The sequence below is a fragment of the Podarcis filfolensis genome (assembly GCF_964270895.1).
Source record: "Podarcis filfolensis genome assembly, chromosome: 3".
Lineage (NCBI taxonomy): Eukaryota > Metazoa > Chordata > Lepidosauria > Squamata > Lacertidae > Podarcis > Podarcis filfolensis.
This window is the reverse complement of record NC_139606.1, coordinates 90583938-90601719: the sequence shown is the minus strand read 5'-3', so window position 1 is coordinate 90601719 and position 17782 is coordinate 90583938. Positions and strand designations below refer to the sequence as shown.

General features: G+C 41.1%; 1 protein-coding gene across 6 annotated transcripts in view; it reads right to left on the bottom strand.

Annotated features, from left to right (window-relative positions):
* CDC42BPA (CDC42 binding protein kinase alpha) overlaps positions 1–17782 on the bottom strand; it is a 154569-nt gene that overhangs the window by 64276 nt on the left and 72511 nt on the right. For all 6 annotated transcript variants that reach the window (XM_083604445.1, XM_083604446.1, XM_083604447.1 and 3 more), the window contains exons 9-15: positions 17607–17686; positions 16192–16358; positions 15114–15236; positions 9674–9807; positions 8670–8912; positions 7277–7387; positions 4795–5042 (exon numbers count right to left, since the gene is read on the bottom strand). In XM_083604445.1, coding sequence (XP_083460571.1) covers positions 4795–5042; positions 7277–7387; positions 8670–8912; positions 9674–9807; positions 15114–15236; positions 16192–16358; positions 17607–17686 — 1106 coding nt within the window. The remainder of the gene's footprint in view (positions 1–4794; positions 5043–7276; positions 7388–8669; positions 8913–9673; positions 9808–15113; positions 15237–16191; positions 16359–17606; positions 17687–17782) is intronic.

The window sequence follows — 17782 nt, the reverse complement described above, 5'->3', positions numbered from 1 at the left end:
CGAGAGAGAGCGTCCGCTCTGATGTTTTCTGGACCTGGCACATAGCAGATTTCAAAATGGAATTTGGAGAACTCCTGGGCCCATCTCACTTGTCGTTGGTTGAGCACTCGTGCCGTTCTCCAATACTCCAAATTCTTGTGGTCCGTACATACTTGTACCTTATGCTGTGCACCAATTAGTAAGTGTCTCCATCTCCGGAACGCTTCGTGAATGGCGAGTAGTTCTCGGTCATATACCGTGTAGTTCCTCTCGGATTTGTTCAGCTTACGCGAAAAGAAGGCACACGGTCTCCATTCCGACTTATTGCTCCCTGGCTGAAGCAGCACCGCCCCCACCGCGCGGTCTGAGGCATCAGTTTCCACTCTCATGGGTTTTTGTAAATCCACATGCAGGAGCTGTTCTTCCGAAGCGAATGCCTTTTTCAATTCCTCAAAAGCGTGCTCCGCCTCCGCCGTCCAAACGAATTTCTTCTTGCTGCTCAGACAGTCCGTGATGGGAGCCGTTAAGTGGGCAAAGTTCTTGATGAATTTACGGTAAAAGTTCCCAAACCCTAAGAACCTTTGCACATCTTTTTTCGTTTTTGGTGTCTTCCATTCCAGCACCGCCTGTACCTTGCTTGGATCCATGGCTAATCCCTTGTCTGATAGGCGGTACCCCAGGAATTCCACCTCCTTGGCGTGGAACTGACACTTCTCCAATTTCACCCACAACTGGTTTGCTTGCAGCCGGCTCAGCACTTCCCTGACATCCTTTACATGCTGCTCCTCATTCTCTGAATATATCAGCACGTCATCGAGAAAGGCCACGCAATTCTTGTAGAGCAAAGGTCCCAGTACATGGTTCATGAGCGATTGAAAACAGGCGGAGCCTGCTTGTAATCCAAAGGGCATAACGAGATATTCGAAAGCCCCTAGGGGGGTGAACATCGTTGTCTTCCATTCATCCCCCTTCTTTATTCGTATCAGGTTGTACGCTCCTCTCAGGTCCAGTTTCGTGAATATCTTTCCCTTCCTCACCCTGGTCAAAATGTCATCAATTCTGGGCATGGGGAAAGTCACTGGTTCTGACACGGCATTTAGCCGCCGGTAGTCCACGATCAATCTCGGTTTATCCGTGTTTTTTTTGTCCACAAAAAACACTGGGCTGCCCCCCACCGCTCTGGACTCTCTGATGAAACCTCTCTTCAGGTTTTTGTCAATAAACTCCCTCAACTCCTGCATTTCCCTGTCTGACATGGCGTACAGCTTGCCCACGGGGAGCTGGGCCCCAGGGACCAGGTTAATTTGGCAGTCAAAGTCTCTATGCGGTGGTAGTTTATCTGCTTCCCTTTCGCTGAGATTTGAAACTGCGCGCGCGCGCGCTGTTCCAACTTCCATCGGCTCTCCGGGCGGGAAACTGGGTTCTGGAATCTCTGGAATGCGGAAATCCCTCCAACGCTCTCCTTTCCCCTCCCGCTTCTCCAAGGCTCTTGCCTCCTGGCGCGCTCCAATGGTCAACGCTGATTTGGTCAGCTGGTCCATAGACTCCGCCCTGGGCGCCCGGGAAAGTTCGTCTTTCACCGCCGAAGAAAGCCCCTCTTCAAAGAGCATTTGAATGGGTTCCGCCGATAGGTCCCACCCCAATTTATGTATCAACATTGTAAACTCAGTCCAGTACTCACGAACCGATCGGCTCCCCTGTTTGCAAGCCATCAATTGTCTGCGCACCAGTCCCTGTTCAATCTCGCTGGAAAACATCAAATCCATGGCGCGAAAAAACTTCCTCGCGTCCTTCAGCATGTCACTATTCCCTGCCATCAGGGGCCGGACCCAGTCTCTCGCCCCCCCTTCGAGATGGCCAATCACAAACGCCACTCGCGATGCCTCATCGGGAAAGTCGTTAAACTGCAGTTCAAGAGCATACTGCATCTCTGTCCTAAAGGCTTGGTAGTTCCTGGGGTCCCCCCCAAACTTCTGCACCATTCCTGGCATCTTTCTTGCTAGTGTAGCGCCTTTTGCCTTTTCTGCATCCTGCGCCCTCCTTTCTTCTAGCCTCGCCGTTTGCATTGCTAGCTGGAGTTCCAAAACTCTGCACCTTTCTTCCAGAGTTGGACCTTCTCCAGCTCCTGCTGCTCCTCCGGCTCCAGCTGGGTTGCTCATGATGCCTCTCTGCACAAGCTGCTTTCAGGGACTGTCCGATTGCTGTGATGGGATGGTGAGCTGCTTGTGCGTAAAATCCTGATCCCTCAGAGCTTGGCTAAGTTCCCAAACCTCTGTCTGTGATGGAGCTCCTTAAGCATGGCTCCATCAATCGCTCGTTGAATCGGACAGTGGGCGTTTACGGAACTTCTTCCAGCATAAAAGCTCCTTGACGGAAACGCGCCTTCTGGACTCTCGGCGTGACAGTTTCCGCCGAGGAGTGGGTGTGCCTACGGGAGGTCCTGAAACCTCTCCACTGTTCCCGCTTGAAGTATCTCTGAGCTCTCCCTCCGACTCACTTTCCCTTGTAACTCCACTTCTCCCCCTGCTGGTCCCCTCCTCCGCTGAGTGGTCTCTCTCACCCTCCATGAGCCCTTTCACCTCCTTCGTCTCAGATGACAGTTCCCTGACATAGCCCATCACAAATGTCTACTCATACCTTGCTACATCTGGAAGTGGGAAAGGATGAGCCAATTGTTTCAACTCTCAAGTCCGCTCTACTGACCCAACCATACACCAAACATTTTTATGAAATGACAGAAGGAACCTGTGTAACATAGGGGAATGCTAGCAGCTGAACCAGGGGAAAGTTGTGTGGCTGTTAATGTAGCAGCCTCATCTAGTTTTTGAAAGCAAGCTACAGCCCTTAAACTATTTGCAAAGCTACAATTAGATCAACAGGAAAGGGCTCAGTTGATGCTTTTAGCAACAGCTCTCACAAATGTCTCCCCAAAAAAAGTCAAAGGAAGAAAAGAATGATAAAACTCAGGCCAGGTGGGTGGGTAGCTTACTATGTTAATAGTATCTTCAAAACCTCACAAAAGAAAATTGCATGGCAGTGCACCATATTTTCCTGAAAAGGGGGCAGCTATCCTGCAAGTTTCTTACTTTCATTCACAGAAAAAGGAAAACACACGTCTGCTTGCCAGTACCATCTTACGTAATCTTTTTACTGTGTCCTGAGAGCAAGTGACACACATAAAGTTGCAGCTTATCATTATATTTAGTTTCCTGCTTGGGTACTGCACTGATCTTTATTTTTGTCCTTCTGATCACGTATGGGCTACACCTTTTAAAACCCGGGAATCTCCTGTTAATGTGAGGCAATGGTAGCATACAATTATAAGATACTTGAACATTTTATGAGCTAGTAAATAAAGTTTGTTACTGATAAATACAATTGAGGGGCATTCTCACTGCCACTTCTTTCTACCATGGTGGAGAGAGAAAACAAATCATCCTGTCAGAACAGATAAAGAAGGCTTGTGTCTAGAGTGGATTGATGACGAATGTTAGCACTGGATGAAGTCTGGAGCAGAAAAGCCTCGGGACACCTTAAGTGACACTTCTTGTGCTAGCAGATATAAGCAGTACCTTAACTCTGACATATTACTTGTTCACGTCAAAGACAAGCAATGCATTTGAGAGGGGTAGGGGAGAGAAAGAGCAAAGCAAAACAACAAAGCAGATTTACAACTTTGGGACCTCCTGGTTGTGTCAATGTTCATAACTCCAGTATACAGAGTTTGAACAAAGAGGCCAGGCATTTTAAGAATTCTCACCATGTGAAATGAATCACTCAAAAGGGCAAAATGCAAGATTCTACCTGGCTTCTCAATTCTAACCTGCATTTCTCTTGATCTGAAAAAGAAGTAAAGTGCTGCTCACCTCCTCACCTCCACCAATTTTCTCACTTTCTGAAGCAGATTGTGCTGCAGGTCAATGGGAAACTATATACTTAATGAGGTGGGTTCTTTACTTTCTCAAGTTTCCCTTATCCAACTGCCTCATAAAGCAAGCTCTGTATCATTCCAGTGGATTTTGATATGTTGAGATGGGTGGGAATACATGGACTGTGTTATTATTTCACCGAAAATTAAAGCAATCTGAGCTCAAACAGAGAACAGGCACCAGCGATCATGGACAAACATGTATACTGAGTAACAACACGTGTACAGAGTAAACATACAGTCTTATATGAATGAAGACACCTACATAAATGTTTCTGTGCAGTGCATCACTGAAGAACCAGCAAGTACAGTGCCCAGGGAAATCTGTTTTCAACTCCAACTTTTCAGTCATGTGATACAATGAGTGACATGTCAGCTTCAACCATCTCACAGTGTCATTGTGAGAATGTAATGAGATGATTCCATGTACATTATGCAGATGTGACTAAAATACATCAAAACTTGCTTGCTGCAACACGTGAAGGACAAACGATGGAGATTGTTTATGAACACCATCCATCAAAATAGTACTGCCACTCTAATATAAAGCTTATGCTCAAGCCACCAGTTTTAATTACTTATCATTTACTTATTCCTCCTAATGTTTAGTTGGAAATAGTTTCTACCAGGTTTGCTTAAAATTGCAGGTTAGGTACGCTTCAGAATCTAAAATAGACTTTTTGTTGCCTCAAAGTTAAACAAAGTTGAACATGTACATACAGTCAGTGTAAGTATGGTGAAGTACCACATATCTTGAATGTAACTATTGTATTTGATTTGCCACAGTGGCATCGGTTTTGCAAAAATCTTGCAGAGATTCATGCACAGACATTGGGTTTTGCAAATGGACATGTAATCAAGCAGCAAAAAAACTGGGTTATGCATACCTTTCTCTCCTTGTCTTTTCTAACTTGTCTTTCAAGATTAGGATCTCTTTTTTGAGAGCAAGTTGTTGGCTTTCTGCATCACGCAGTTCCTTCTTCAAATTTTTTATTTCATTACAGTGTATTAGTTCTCGTTTAGATATCTCTTCTTCATAAAAAACGCTTTTCTTCTCCAAGTCAGATTTTAATTTCGTGATCTCTTGTTGATGTTCTGTGCTGCTCACCCCTGGGGAGCGACCAATTTGTTTTTGCTATTAAAAAAAGGGGACATCTCATAATTAGCTTCCATGATTAGTCTTCATAGCAGAACTATGAAAGTATGAGCTTAGAAATACCTCAATCTAGTGGGGGGGGGGACACATTTAAGTGAACGTGCAACTACCTGAAATTACATTTTTACATCAATATCCAAGTTGTTTTGAAATCAATGTCAAACTAAAGTAACAGCCAGCAAAGACACCCTATACTGTGTCAAGTAATGAATTGCCTAAACGTAACATGAATCCGTGGGCTTTAACACTATTGCAGTGAAAACCTATGCATATATACTCAGAAGTGAGCCCCACAGCATTTAATGGGTCATACTCTTAAGGAAAGCATGCATATGAGTGAAGCCTTAATCGTCTCCTGTCATTTCAGCATTCTGTTCAAGTACATATTGAAAACACTAACATTTTTTTAAAAAACATTACACTGAATTTCTTATATTTAAAAGCACAATTCTACTTCAGGATATGCTTTTCTGCCTGACAATATATAAATGGCTGTAGATGGCATATGAGCCAAAGCTGGTAAAAGGTGCTCCAAGCCATGACTACTACTTGGGTCTCCCTACTCTTTCAGAGTGAGTGTAGCCTCATCCAGTCAGGAAACTGGTCTGTCTCCCAGACACAAGAACCTCTCACCCACAGGGTCTCCTGCTTAACAGGGTTCGTTTCATTGGCCCTTATCTAGCCACTGTGTCCAGGCATCAGTTCTCGGCATGCATGGCCACTCCCAATTCAGGTGTTACGGATGACAGTTCACTCCAAACAAGGCCTACTCTCAATAGCTTCATATAGATGTTAAATAGCATTGGGGACAGAATTATGTCCTGTGGGACCCCAAAGCAAGGAACTTGAGACGCATCCCCCTCTAATGCTACTTTTTGGAATTGACCCTGCAGATAGGAACAGGACCACTGAAACACAGGGGCACTGATATAAATCCAACACAGTTGATCCATCCACAGTCAATGGTGTCACAAAGGTGATACGTGGAAGGAGCAAGGTTGCACTCTGCTTGTCCCTTTTTTGATAAAAATGGCAATGAAAGCCCATTCAGTCCCCCAATGAGGCCTGAACTCAAGACTGAAATGGATCCAGATAAATCATTATTATCCAACTATGTCTGCAATCACCATGTTGCAACCCTCCAAAGCACATTCACCCAAAAAAGGTTTATTTGTGGCCAGCGGGTAATTATTATAAACCACTAGGACCAGAACAGTCTTTCTTAGGAGAGGCAGACTACTGCCTCATCAAGTGCAGTCATCATGACTTCATGTAATGGTACTGTCACCTACAGCCCCCTAGGCTAGCTTTAATTAGCCATGAATGGTATGGGTAGAGTGGGCATGTCATCAGTTGTGTAGATGCAACTTCCTTGTCCACGTCATCAAGCTGCATCAACTGAAATTGATCCCACAAAACTGACCTAGGTATGGCACAGGATGCCTCAATGGGGACAGCGTAATAATGGCATCAAGACAGTGAAGGTGACTGATTTTGCTTGCCAAATAGGTTATAACAGGCCTGATAAGACAGGTGTTAATGACAGCTCTGCTGTGCGGCTCTCTGAGGATGCAGCAGAGGCAGCAAAATAAGCATTCTCTGCTGCCTGCACTGCCATGTTGTATGTATATGCTCTAACCTCTCTTCAGCCACCTTTGGAGAGAGACAGTCGCAATCTGCACTCTAGTTGTTATCTGGCCTATTTCATTGACTACAGTTCCCATAAATACCAAAGAGAAGCATGGAATCTGCAATGTCAGAGAGGACACTCAGAAATTATCATGTCCATGGTCCACCTCATCTTGCCATCCCCTAGCAAGACAAAGTTCCCAACAAAATCCCCTGTTCGAGCCACTGGAAAATGGCTCATAACATTCAGAAATCCCTTGCTTTCTATTAGTCTCTAAATGCAGACTATTCTAGTTACATCTGGGAACCTCTGCATTAGAAAAGACAAACTAGTAACATTTCTTGGGATTCTCTTACTTTTCATCTTACATGTAAATGAGGTAATTGAGGAAAAAGAGTTTGTACTACTGTGCTGGAAGTAAATTGAAGCAAGCATTCAAAAGTTTTTGTTTTTCCCTCCATAACTAGATACAATAATATACACTACTAACTTGAATTCCTCTTTATTCTGTGTCTGACAGTGATCTATCAGATCTAATATGTGGCTATTCCATTTTAAAATGATGAAGTTAACAAAGACTGACCTTTAGTCCTTCTAACTCATTTTCCAGCTGCTTAGAGTACTGCTCACTTCGCTCACGCAATTTCCTGTCCTTGGATGCCTCAGCAGCTGCAGCTTCAGCATGAACTTCCAGCTACAAAAATATTTTTTTTAAAATCATAACCACTGTTTTGAACGTTGGTTTCTTTTATAATGCACAGAAAAAGAACTCATGTATCTTAGTAGTCTGTCCTCAACTGTGACCCGTTTCGGATGGTTAGGCAGAAGCCAAGGGCAATGAACTTCCCAAACCACACTGACTTTCAGTAAGTCCCGCTGACATCAGCTGGAATAAGGGTGCTTAGAATTGTACACTAACAGTTCTATACATGTCTACTCACTGAACTCCCACTAAGTTCAATGAAGCTTACTCAGGTAAGTAGGTAAGCGACTGCAGTGTATTATTCATTCCTATTTTTAGCCTCCAACTTCTGGAAAGCAGTCATCTTACAATGCAGCTGTGTTGTCTAGCAGTCTTCACTCAGAGCTGCAAATACTTCTATTCTCTGTTATTAAATAATCATCGTTTTGCCATTACATACAAAAGCATGGCTAATTCATTTACATACATCAATAATTAAATATTAATAATAAATAGTAAAACAGATTATATAATGTAAATACATATAATCAGACACTTACGCTGCAATCCTATACACATTTACCTGGGTACAAGTCTCACTGAACTCAATAAGGCTTACATATAAGTAAACATGTATAGGATTGCACTCTAAAAATTGTAAGCGAATATTGTATTTAAAATCTATTCACAAGAGATAAAATGGATTCCTGATACCTGACTTTATTCTGTATTTTTTTTCACAAAATGAAATAAAAAGCACTGATACATTATCATCAGCTTATTCAATGATATTGGCGGCATTCCATTAAATAAATGTGTAAGCGAAATAACCTCTGCTTGTGCAACAAGACATCCCCCCCCCGCCCCCCGCCCCCCAACACCATGACCACATCTGCTCTGGAGGTTTGGGAAAAACCCGGAAGAAATTTAGGGGGCATGGGAGGGGGAAGCAGAGAGAGAAGTCTTGTTACACAAGCAGAAGTCATTCTGCTCATGCAAAGTGCTACTTAGCTCTATATTGATTGCAACCCTTCATCTTCCCTCCATTAATGTTACCTAGCCTGCAAATTTATACTGAGATACTCAATTTTTAAAAAAATCTTCCAGACTTTATAAAGCCAGACTGAAAAAATGAAACACTTTGAAAATATACTGAAGCTACTGCAGAGAATTACAAACAAATAGCAAAAGTAAATTATTTGTCAACTATTATTCCATGTCAACAAAATTCACTGGGAAATAGGCTTTATTTTGGTCAAACTTCCTTGTAGTTACTATCCCAAAAGTGACTTACTTCCTTTTTCATTCTGTCTGTTCTGCGTAGGTCTTGCCTCAAGCTTTCTACTTTTTGCATCACCACTTCCATCTCTTCTTCCTTATCTCTGACTTGACGAGTAAGTTTCTGTTTTTGTGAATGCAAGTCAGTAAGACGCTCATTCATCTCAGAGAATTCCTGCATAGCCAGTTTCCGTTGGCTGTGTGCATCTTTCAGCTCTTTGGTTTGGGCCTTTAATCTTTCACTAGACTCAATTAGTTCCTGCAGTCAAAAGCAAAAGATAAAATAGCCATGAATTTTAGAATTCTGCCACTAGATGGGTTGCAGAATTAAAATAAACAAGTATCAGTTGCCCACTTCCCATCCCCAAACAACAGATTCTGTACAGAATCTTTAACAAGTGTTTTAACAAGCAAAAAAAGGTTCCACAAAAATGCTAGCATTCATTGGAACTTCATAACCAAATTTGAATTGGTTATGATTGGTTATAATTCAGCTAATTATATGTAGCTATGGCCAAAGTCAAACTTTTCCATCACTAGCTCACTTTCATTATGTTCCCCACACTCCTATCTTAGTCTCTATCTTGTCTTTAACTGCTAGTTCGGAAAAACTGACTCTCAAAGACAGATTATATTGGCAGGATCAGCCACCACCCTCTTTTGTCATGGAAATTAATATAGCCTTGTCTTCTTTGCTCTGGGCTACGAAGATCATGGATGTGCCAGATCACAAGCTCTACCGCTTCCTAATTCAATCAGGTGAAACACCCTGCCACTCATTAACGGGGCCCTTATACCAACTAACTAAACTGAAGATGGAATACCTGCACCTTTGACCCAAAGCAAATTTCCTATCACTCATCGTGCTGTACTTCTGTTGATTTGGTTAGATGTACTCATTTATGGGGTGGCTCTATCAGACCCACAGCAACCTGTCCTCTGGCAAGAATAGAACCAGGACTGCCATGGGAAGAGGTTCTCCTGGCACTAGAGCAAAAGCACAGATGAAATCATTTTTACCTTATTAAGATCATCCCTTTCTTGCTTTAGTGCTTTGATTTGCTTCTCAAATGTTTTGATGTGTCTGGAAGCATCTTCTAATTCTCGCCTTGCAGAACTGGCCTCTTCAAGCTGCTGCTCCAGTCGTCCAGAATCTAGGAAAGAAAATTATTGTTAAACATCACAGGGTAAAATATAATACTAACTGCTATACAATAGTGAATAGCCAATTAAGACCCCAAGGCTAAATCCAGCCCTCTGAGGAGTACCCGTTGAACAATTAGTTGCCAACTACAAAGCAAGAGAGATGTGTGTGGGGTGTTATTTATAGCAACAGGGCTTCCTAGCTCTAGGGACAACTTCCGTCTCTGTTTCGAACTGTCCCTTCTGTAAAATAAGTTGCTGATGAGGCTCCACATTCAGTTATGTATCTGAACATTTGCACATATCAAAACCAGAGTTTCTTTAAGGTCCACTTTCCTATACTGATGTTACTAATTTGCTTGTTGATGGATAGAAAACAGTGAGCTAGTGTGAAAATTTGCCTAGGTAGGCAACAGAATATCGTGACAGTTGGTTGCTCTCAACCTCTGTCTTAACCTGTTCATTCCTAGCATTTTATTGAACTTTCAGGGCAGCCTTTAAAAAGTTAAGCACATTAAAACAGATATAAATAATAGAATTACATGTCAGGGTAGACTTGCTGAAACAAGCCCTGAAAACGGTGAAAGTGCCTGTCTAATTTTAATGAACAGCAAGTTCTAGAGAGTAGATGGTGCCACACACAACTTCCTTTACCACCGCTTTACCAGCATCATCCTTGTTCTATCAAGTTGACAGATAGCTATCAATGTTTTGTGATCATGCACAGCAGACTGACCATATTCAACTCCCATCCCCAAATTTCTTTTGTTGATGAGAAATAAGAAAAAAAGAAGCAACAACCACATAGAATAATGTCTTACTCTGCATTTCTAAATGTTCCCTGAATTGTACTATGTATAATGTCAAAGCTAATTATTTCTGTAATGAGAAAGAAAAAGTATTAAGAAGTCGCTGTCTGGAAGGTTTTGTCTTTTTAATGGAAAGGGACAGGAAGACAGAAACAAGAAAACATGGCCACACATCTCACTTGGACTTGAATAATCCATATGTGCTAACCCCAGAGAGGAACCCAATACAGAAAAGAACACACAACCAGAAATAAATCTGCTGTATGTAGCCACAACCATGACAGACAGAAGCACTGAACCAGCCAGAAGTACAACAACACTCTGCTCTCAGGGACAAAGTCTAACTGTTTCAACATATCTTAATTCCAAGGAAATGGAACTCCAGGTTCAGCATAGTAATTTTAAGATCAGATTTTTAAAAAAACCCTTCACTGTTTAAATTTTCAACTTTAGCTGATTGCCAGAAATAGTATACAATTTTATGATGTATAATCACAACATGCAATGCCATGACATTACAAATCAAACAGCAAGATGTTCTGTATTTTTGTGTGTGTTTTTAAACAAAACTACCAAAAATATTGAATTACTAAAGGCAATATATTGTCGATCATATTCACATTAGATTCAGATAGCTTTCTTTATTTCTAATGCTAACACCATTGCGGGGGTTGGACTAGACGACCCTTCCAGCTCTAAGATTCTATTATTTGTGTTTGCATGTTCTGTTAGGTTTATTGCATCTGCCACTACTGAAGAAACATATTCCTGAAACCTTTTATTCAAAGAAAACCCCTTAAACCACCTTAAAAGCAAATATGCATTTTAAAAATGCATTTAAAATATCTCAGCTATGTCACAAAATGTCATAAAGAAATCTACCCAATCCATCCAAAATTATTTCAATCAGACTTAAGTTTGCAACCAGCTTTCTCTAGTCTAGAACCCCAACACTGACTTAATCTTTTTCACCAACATGGTTCTGAAAGAGCAGAAATTGTACACACAGCTAGTGCTGCATAAATTCTCAACTCTCCTTTTAATAAGTTGAGAAAGCTTAAACGACAGAATGGCAGAAATGATTAACTCTCTGCTGAAGTCACCAGCACACGAAATTGATATACTGTTAAAGAGAGCCAAAATAAATCTCTCTTTCACGTGTAAATTACTTTGCTCTCTTGCCCACTCTTTCCCTTACATTTTTTCACTATATTAAAGATTCCTCAGAATTTTCTCCTATGTAACTTAGATAACTAAATATTATAACTTCGACCTCAAAAACTAAAAGCATATGCTAGGCTATCATTGTTTGGAATGATGGGAAGAGAAAAATGCCATAATTTACTAAGATTACTGCTGAGCAGAACTCCAATGTGAAACACTTCAACTCTTATTTTCACTAGAAGTGTTCTTAAGCAGGCATTCAATAAAGAAACAAAATTCAAATCCAGATTCAGGGTCTATTATCTAGTGATAAGCTATTTCCCATTCAGTCTTCCTGTTCTAGGTTAACAGCTGTAGTTCTACACAAAAGCAGCTGTATCACTATATAACAACGGTTCTCAAACCATGACCACCACAGCATCCTGGTGAGTCTTAGTAGGTTGCCAGTCCTATATACTCTTCAGGAGTAAACTGAACACAGTAGAACTAAGCTCTGAACAAATATGCACAGCATCAGGCTGCCTGTGAAGGATTCCCAGGACCCACTGTAGGATCCAATGTCTTGTTTCTGATCTGTACAAGCATAAGATTAAATGACTCTGAACCACACTCTGGGGCCCCACAATAAGAGATGCAATCTGAGAACAGATCAGTAACAGGAGAAATAACACTGGAAAATGGAAAGGAAAAAAAAAGAGTGGTTTTGTAACACCTTTTTATACTCCAATATCCTTACAGATACAAAAAAATGTATTTTGCTTATTTTACAGTATGGGTAATTCTTTAGTGACCAATGTAACATTTGTAAGCTTCTTTACATATATACAACATTAGGCACAGCACATAATATTTACTCTGATAAACATTAAACTGTTTGCTAGCTGCCTTGATCTGCCCTATAAAAATAATCAAGTAATATGCCACAGATAGTTTAAATGCTTTCTTTTTAAAGGGAAAGGGAAAGGTAAAGGTAAAGGGACCCCTGACCATTAGGTCCAGTCGCGGACGACTCTGGTGTTGCGGCGCTCATCTCGCTTTATTAGCTGAGGGAGCCAGTGTACAGCTTCCGGGTCATGTGGCCAGCATGACTAAGCTGCTTCTGGCGAACCAGAGCAGTGCACGGAAACGCCGTTTACCTTCCCGCCAGAGCGGTACCTATTTATCTACTTGCACTTTGACGTGCTTTCAAACTGCTAGGTTGGCAGAAGCAGGGACCGAACAACGGGAGCTCACCCCCTCACGGGGATTCGAACCACCGACCTTCTGATCAGAAAGCATAACTTGGATAAGTATTTTATCTTAAATTATGGATTTTTTTTTTCATCTGTGGTAATATATATGTTTCATAGGCAAGTGTTGAATACATGTCACACTTCAGGCTATTTTACTCACATGTAAAATACCATTTTGAAAAACTGTTGCTTGGGAAATTATCCTTAAAGTGATATGAAAATGAAAAAGGAGTCTGTAAGGTGACATTTTCATGGAATTATCCAGTTCTCCAAGTATCTGCTGTTTGTGAATTTATAAAAATATTCTGTTGTCCTTTTTCTCATGCAATGGAAACCCATTTACCAATGCTAACACTTTAACTTTGTGCTTTTCACAGCTGCATCACCAGCTGGAAATATATAGAAGATTTTTTTTTAATGTAATACAAATAAAATTGAAGCTTTGACTTAAAATTTGGGTGAGAAAAATCCATGCAGGAATTGAGAGATCTGCTTCAGCCACAACATTAATCCATAGTTTAAAATGAACTATGGTTGAATGCACGCAAGTGCTTTGCTCCTCCCCAAGGCCTCACTATGCTGCATGCGAACAAGTCAGGTACATGCATTTTTTCAAGCCCTATTTATTTTTGCCCCACCCACCGCTGGTATGTGGGCCCTGGAAGGTTGGGGATGTTCCAATCCATCTCTCAGTCTGATATAGTTCCCCCACCAATGTTCAGTATAATTTGGAAAATACTACACAATTTAATTCAAACATGTCACTGAGATCATCAACAACTGGAAGAACTAATTTCATTATCAGACAACCCATCTCAATTTATAAATACAACATTGAATTTGATCCCACTTTCAGCACATTTTTGAGGAACAAGTAAGCTACTCTATATAACAATATACCAGCCATAAATTTCACTTCAGCATTCATACTTGAATAAGTGATTTATACAAGAAACCAAATCAGATCATAAACTCTTCCATGCATACCCTAACAAAGTTGGGATGCCAGAGTTATTCAGTGTAGTTTTTCCATCTACAGTTGTTTTGGACAGAAAATACATTCCTGTACAGCTGTGTTCATGAAAAAACAGCTATATTTTAGGATTTTTTAAATAAAAAAACCCCTCAAATAGAATGATCTTATCTTCCAATTTAATTCCAACTCCACAGCCAAACCACAGTCCCACTCAAAATGCCAAGAAAACCATGAGTTTAGTTGATACACTATTTATTTAAAACTTTGTTTCTAGCAAGCAAGTACGATTACAATCAGAATTGTGATCACAAACTCATTATGTCTAAAATATCAAGAGCCAATATTAACTGAAAAGGCAGAGTTCAATCTCCAAGGACAACAGCCGCTGTGATGATGGGGATGAATTATTTAATTCTATATGTGCAAATGTGAATAAATACCAAACTCCACTTATAAAGGCTGGCAAGCTCCCAATTTTTATGGCTACCCTCCTTGTGTTTACAAAGGTAATCAGAAAAACCTTTCTGGAATGTTGAACAGTCTCCCTGCTGCCAGGCACAGATGGAAGAAGTGCTACTGTGTACTCATGTAGGCCTATGAGTCAGGGCAAACTGGTCACTGAACTGCTTATGCAAGCAAAATCATAAAGTGAGCATAGGCCAAATATCTGCCTCAGAAAAATGTTACTGAAACCATTAGCTGCAGGCAGTCACACAACTGTATCCTGTCTTAACAAGCCAGGATTCGCATGGGCTGCATAAAAGCACATGGAGCCCCTTCACTGCCACTTCGCTCCTCTCTTCATGCTAGCGGTGACACGAATCTGGTAGCTGCAGTTAAACCATAGATTCCCACTACATGGAAACATGGACCATGGCTTCCAAACAAGCCAGATTCAGAATCCAATTTGAAATCGTATCTCCGAGACCCTTTTTGTGAAGGGGACACCAGACTGCACACAGCATTCCAAATGAACCACACCTCACTCCATTGTGTAGACTAATCGATAATGTAAACGTGGATGTTTGTGTAGACAAGTATTGTTTGCTCCTTATTTTCTGATAAATATTAAATGGAACATAAAAAGCAGAAACGGAACTAGTGATCAGTTAAAATGTCAAATAGCTAGGACTTACCAGTCACCTGTTTTCTTAATTTTTCGATTTCTTCTTTTAGGCTTTTAATTTCTAAATCTTTGCTTGCTGTTAATGGACCATCTACAGTTGAATAATGCAGGGCCTGGATTGTTTGCGTGGACTCTTTTTTAAAAAAGAAAGGGAGGGAAAGGGACACTTGTGAGAGACTGCATCCACAAGTTTCAGTCCAGTTACTGACCATATAGGAGTTACTGGACCTTGAGACCTCACATAAAATACTGCCCAAGGAATACCCTAGGCAGTGTCTATGGCCTGGTAGCTGTCAAAATCACATATCATCTGTTTCACATGCAGTGAAGAAAAAGGATCTTTAATGGATCAATAAACATTTTCCTCACTCAAGATAGCTTGGACTTCCCCCTTTTTTTGAGAGTAAGAAAACAGCCCTATTCCCCTTGAGTGATCAAGAACATTAGGAGCATGTGCATGAAACTATCCAGATGTTCCCATGTTACAGGAACAAAGGATGGACAACCTGAAGTAAAAATAAGACCAAGTAACAGCATTTGCACTGAATGTATAAAACAAGTACTGTTTATGCCTATTTAATGTGAAATCATGGTTCCTTACGTCCAGCAAAACAAATGATGCAATTAATTCTTCAAATCCTTTGTCACTTTATTATGATACATATTAAGGTTTCTGCTAATGTCTCCTTTTCTTTTTTCACTTTCCTCCCTCTCTTGGAGTTTCACAAGTTTAGGTGGCAAGTCCTTTTCTCCTCTATATAGGACACTCCCAACCAAACGGGGTTACGTTCCAGGGATAGCATGCAAAGCCCAAATCATGCATAGTCAAAACACATTGTGTTCAATGGTGGTTGCGATTGCCTAAGTCCCTTTTCCCTAAGCCATTTATAGATATTTTTGAAAAATCATAAGAGGAGTCCTAGTTCTTCAATTGGCTTCCAGTGGTCATTTTTACTAAGCCGTGACTATGGCAAACTTGGTAAGTTATTACTCATGTTATATATGGGTAATATATTCATTTTATCCAATGAATATATTAAATGAATTTAATTCAAGTAAATGATTAAAGATCCTTCTTATAGGAATACCTTGTAGTTTTCTGCTAAGTTCAAGTTTTTCCTGCTCCAGGCGCTTTATTCGCCTCTCATATGCTTCTGTTGCTAAGGTATCCTCAAGTGTCCTTTGAACGTTGGCATCGAGATCCATAGCCCGTTGCCCAGCTGCATATCTTAGACTACTGCGGTCTGAAAGGACACTGCGAAGATAGAAACATGAAAAAGCCAACTTACTCATTATTCCAGCAGTTCAACTATTTTATCACATTACGATAATTTAATTCATTTTTTAAAAAACTGCGTGCAACATTTGCAGATTACTCTAAAATACAGGCATCATACACATTTTTTTAAAAAAATGGTACAGGTTCTGCCTATTTAACACATTATGTAGTGGCAAACTTTGATTTGCCACTCCATGTATTCACAACAGGCAGTTGCACCAGTCATGGCATCCTGAAGAATGCACCTGTATGGTACAGTGTTTGCAAACACTGCTTGAAACACACATCACATTCTTAAACTTGGGTACAACTGACACACACTGACCCAAGAAAAAGTTCCACTGAATTTAATGGAGCTTACTTCTGAAATAGTCCTTGTCAGGGAACTGCCATCGGAGCTAGAGGCGGAGGCAAGGCTCCAAAGCGATGCTGGAGAAGGGCCCAGCAGGGAGAGAGGCAGCTCATCGGCTGGGGAAGGAAATCAGCGTGACACCAGGGAGAAAGGGGGGCAGATGGGGGAATCGGCGAGAGGGTTCCAGGACTCCTCGCCGGAGACCAGCGGGGAGAGCACGGGTCCTCCCCTGCCCACACCCTCCCTGCGCAGAAGACTTCCGCGCAGGGAAAGTAGGCGTAGACTTGGCGTCAAAGAACTTCTTTGCTGGAAGAGGTTCAAGAAACGCCCACTGATGGATTCTGCTAGCGACTGAAGCAGCCACAAAGTGAAGGGCTGTCCAGACAGAAAAGGTTTAACCAGGCAACCTAGCCAGGAGTGGCGGCAACTTACGCACGAGCAACCCCTATAACCATTACAGTCCTGTATAGGATTGCACTGTTAAAAACATTTTATGTGTACATCTAAATAATGTAGTGAACTATGTAGGCTCTGCCCTATGAGTGCAAGCCGTATGGTGTCATCAGATGATCAGTTCTCCCCATAGCTAAATAAATTGTGCCTGAACATTTTGTTGTGTCATTATGATCCAGCGAACTACTATTTCTACTTCACTGAAGAAAGAAAGCAATACATATTTGTATCCAGCCATCATTCAAGCAATAGAAAGGAAACAGAAATACTTTACATGTTTACATTTGGAGGAGAAATATGTCTGTTATTAACATTGCATTAGAATGCATACTTTGTGTGACAACTGTAAATAAGATAAACTTGCCTTCTTCTAGATTAAAGTATACAAAGTCTCTTGAAAACCCAAGGCTTCTACTCACCAGCTACTTGTATATGTGAATCCTACAAAGGGCAGATGATGGCCAGAAAATGCAGTATGTGTTGGTGGGGGCATTGTCTCCTGTGGGATAAAAGCATGTTAAATTTGATGTCATTAGTTTCCAAAAGCTGATATATTACATCTGAATCAACTGAGCACTCTTCCAGGGCAAACAGC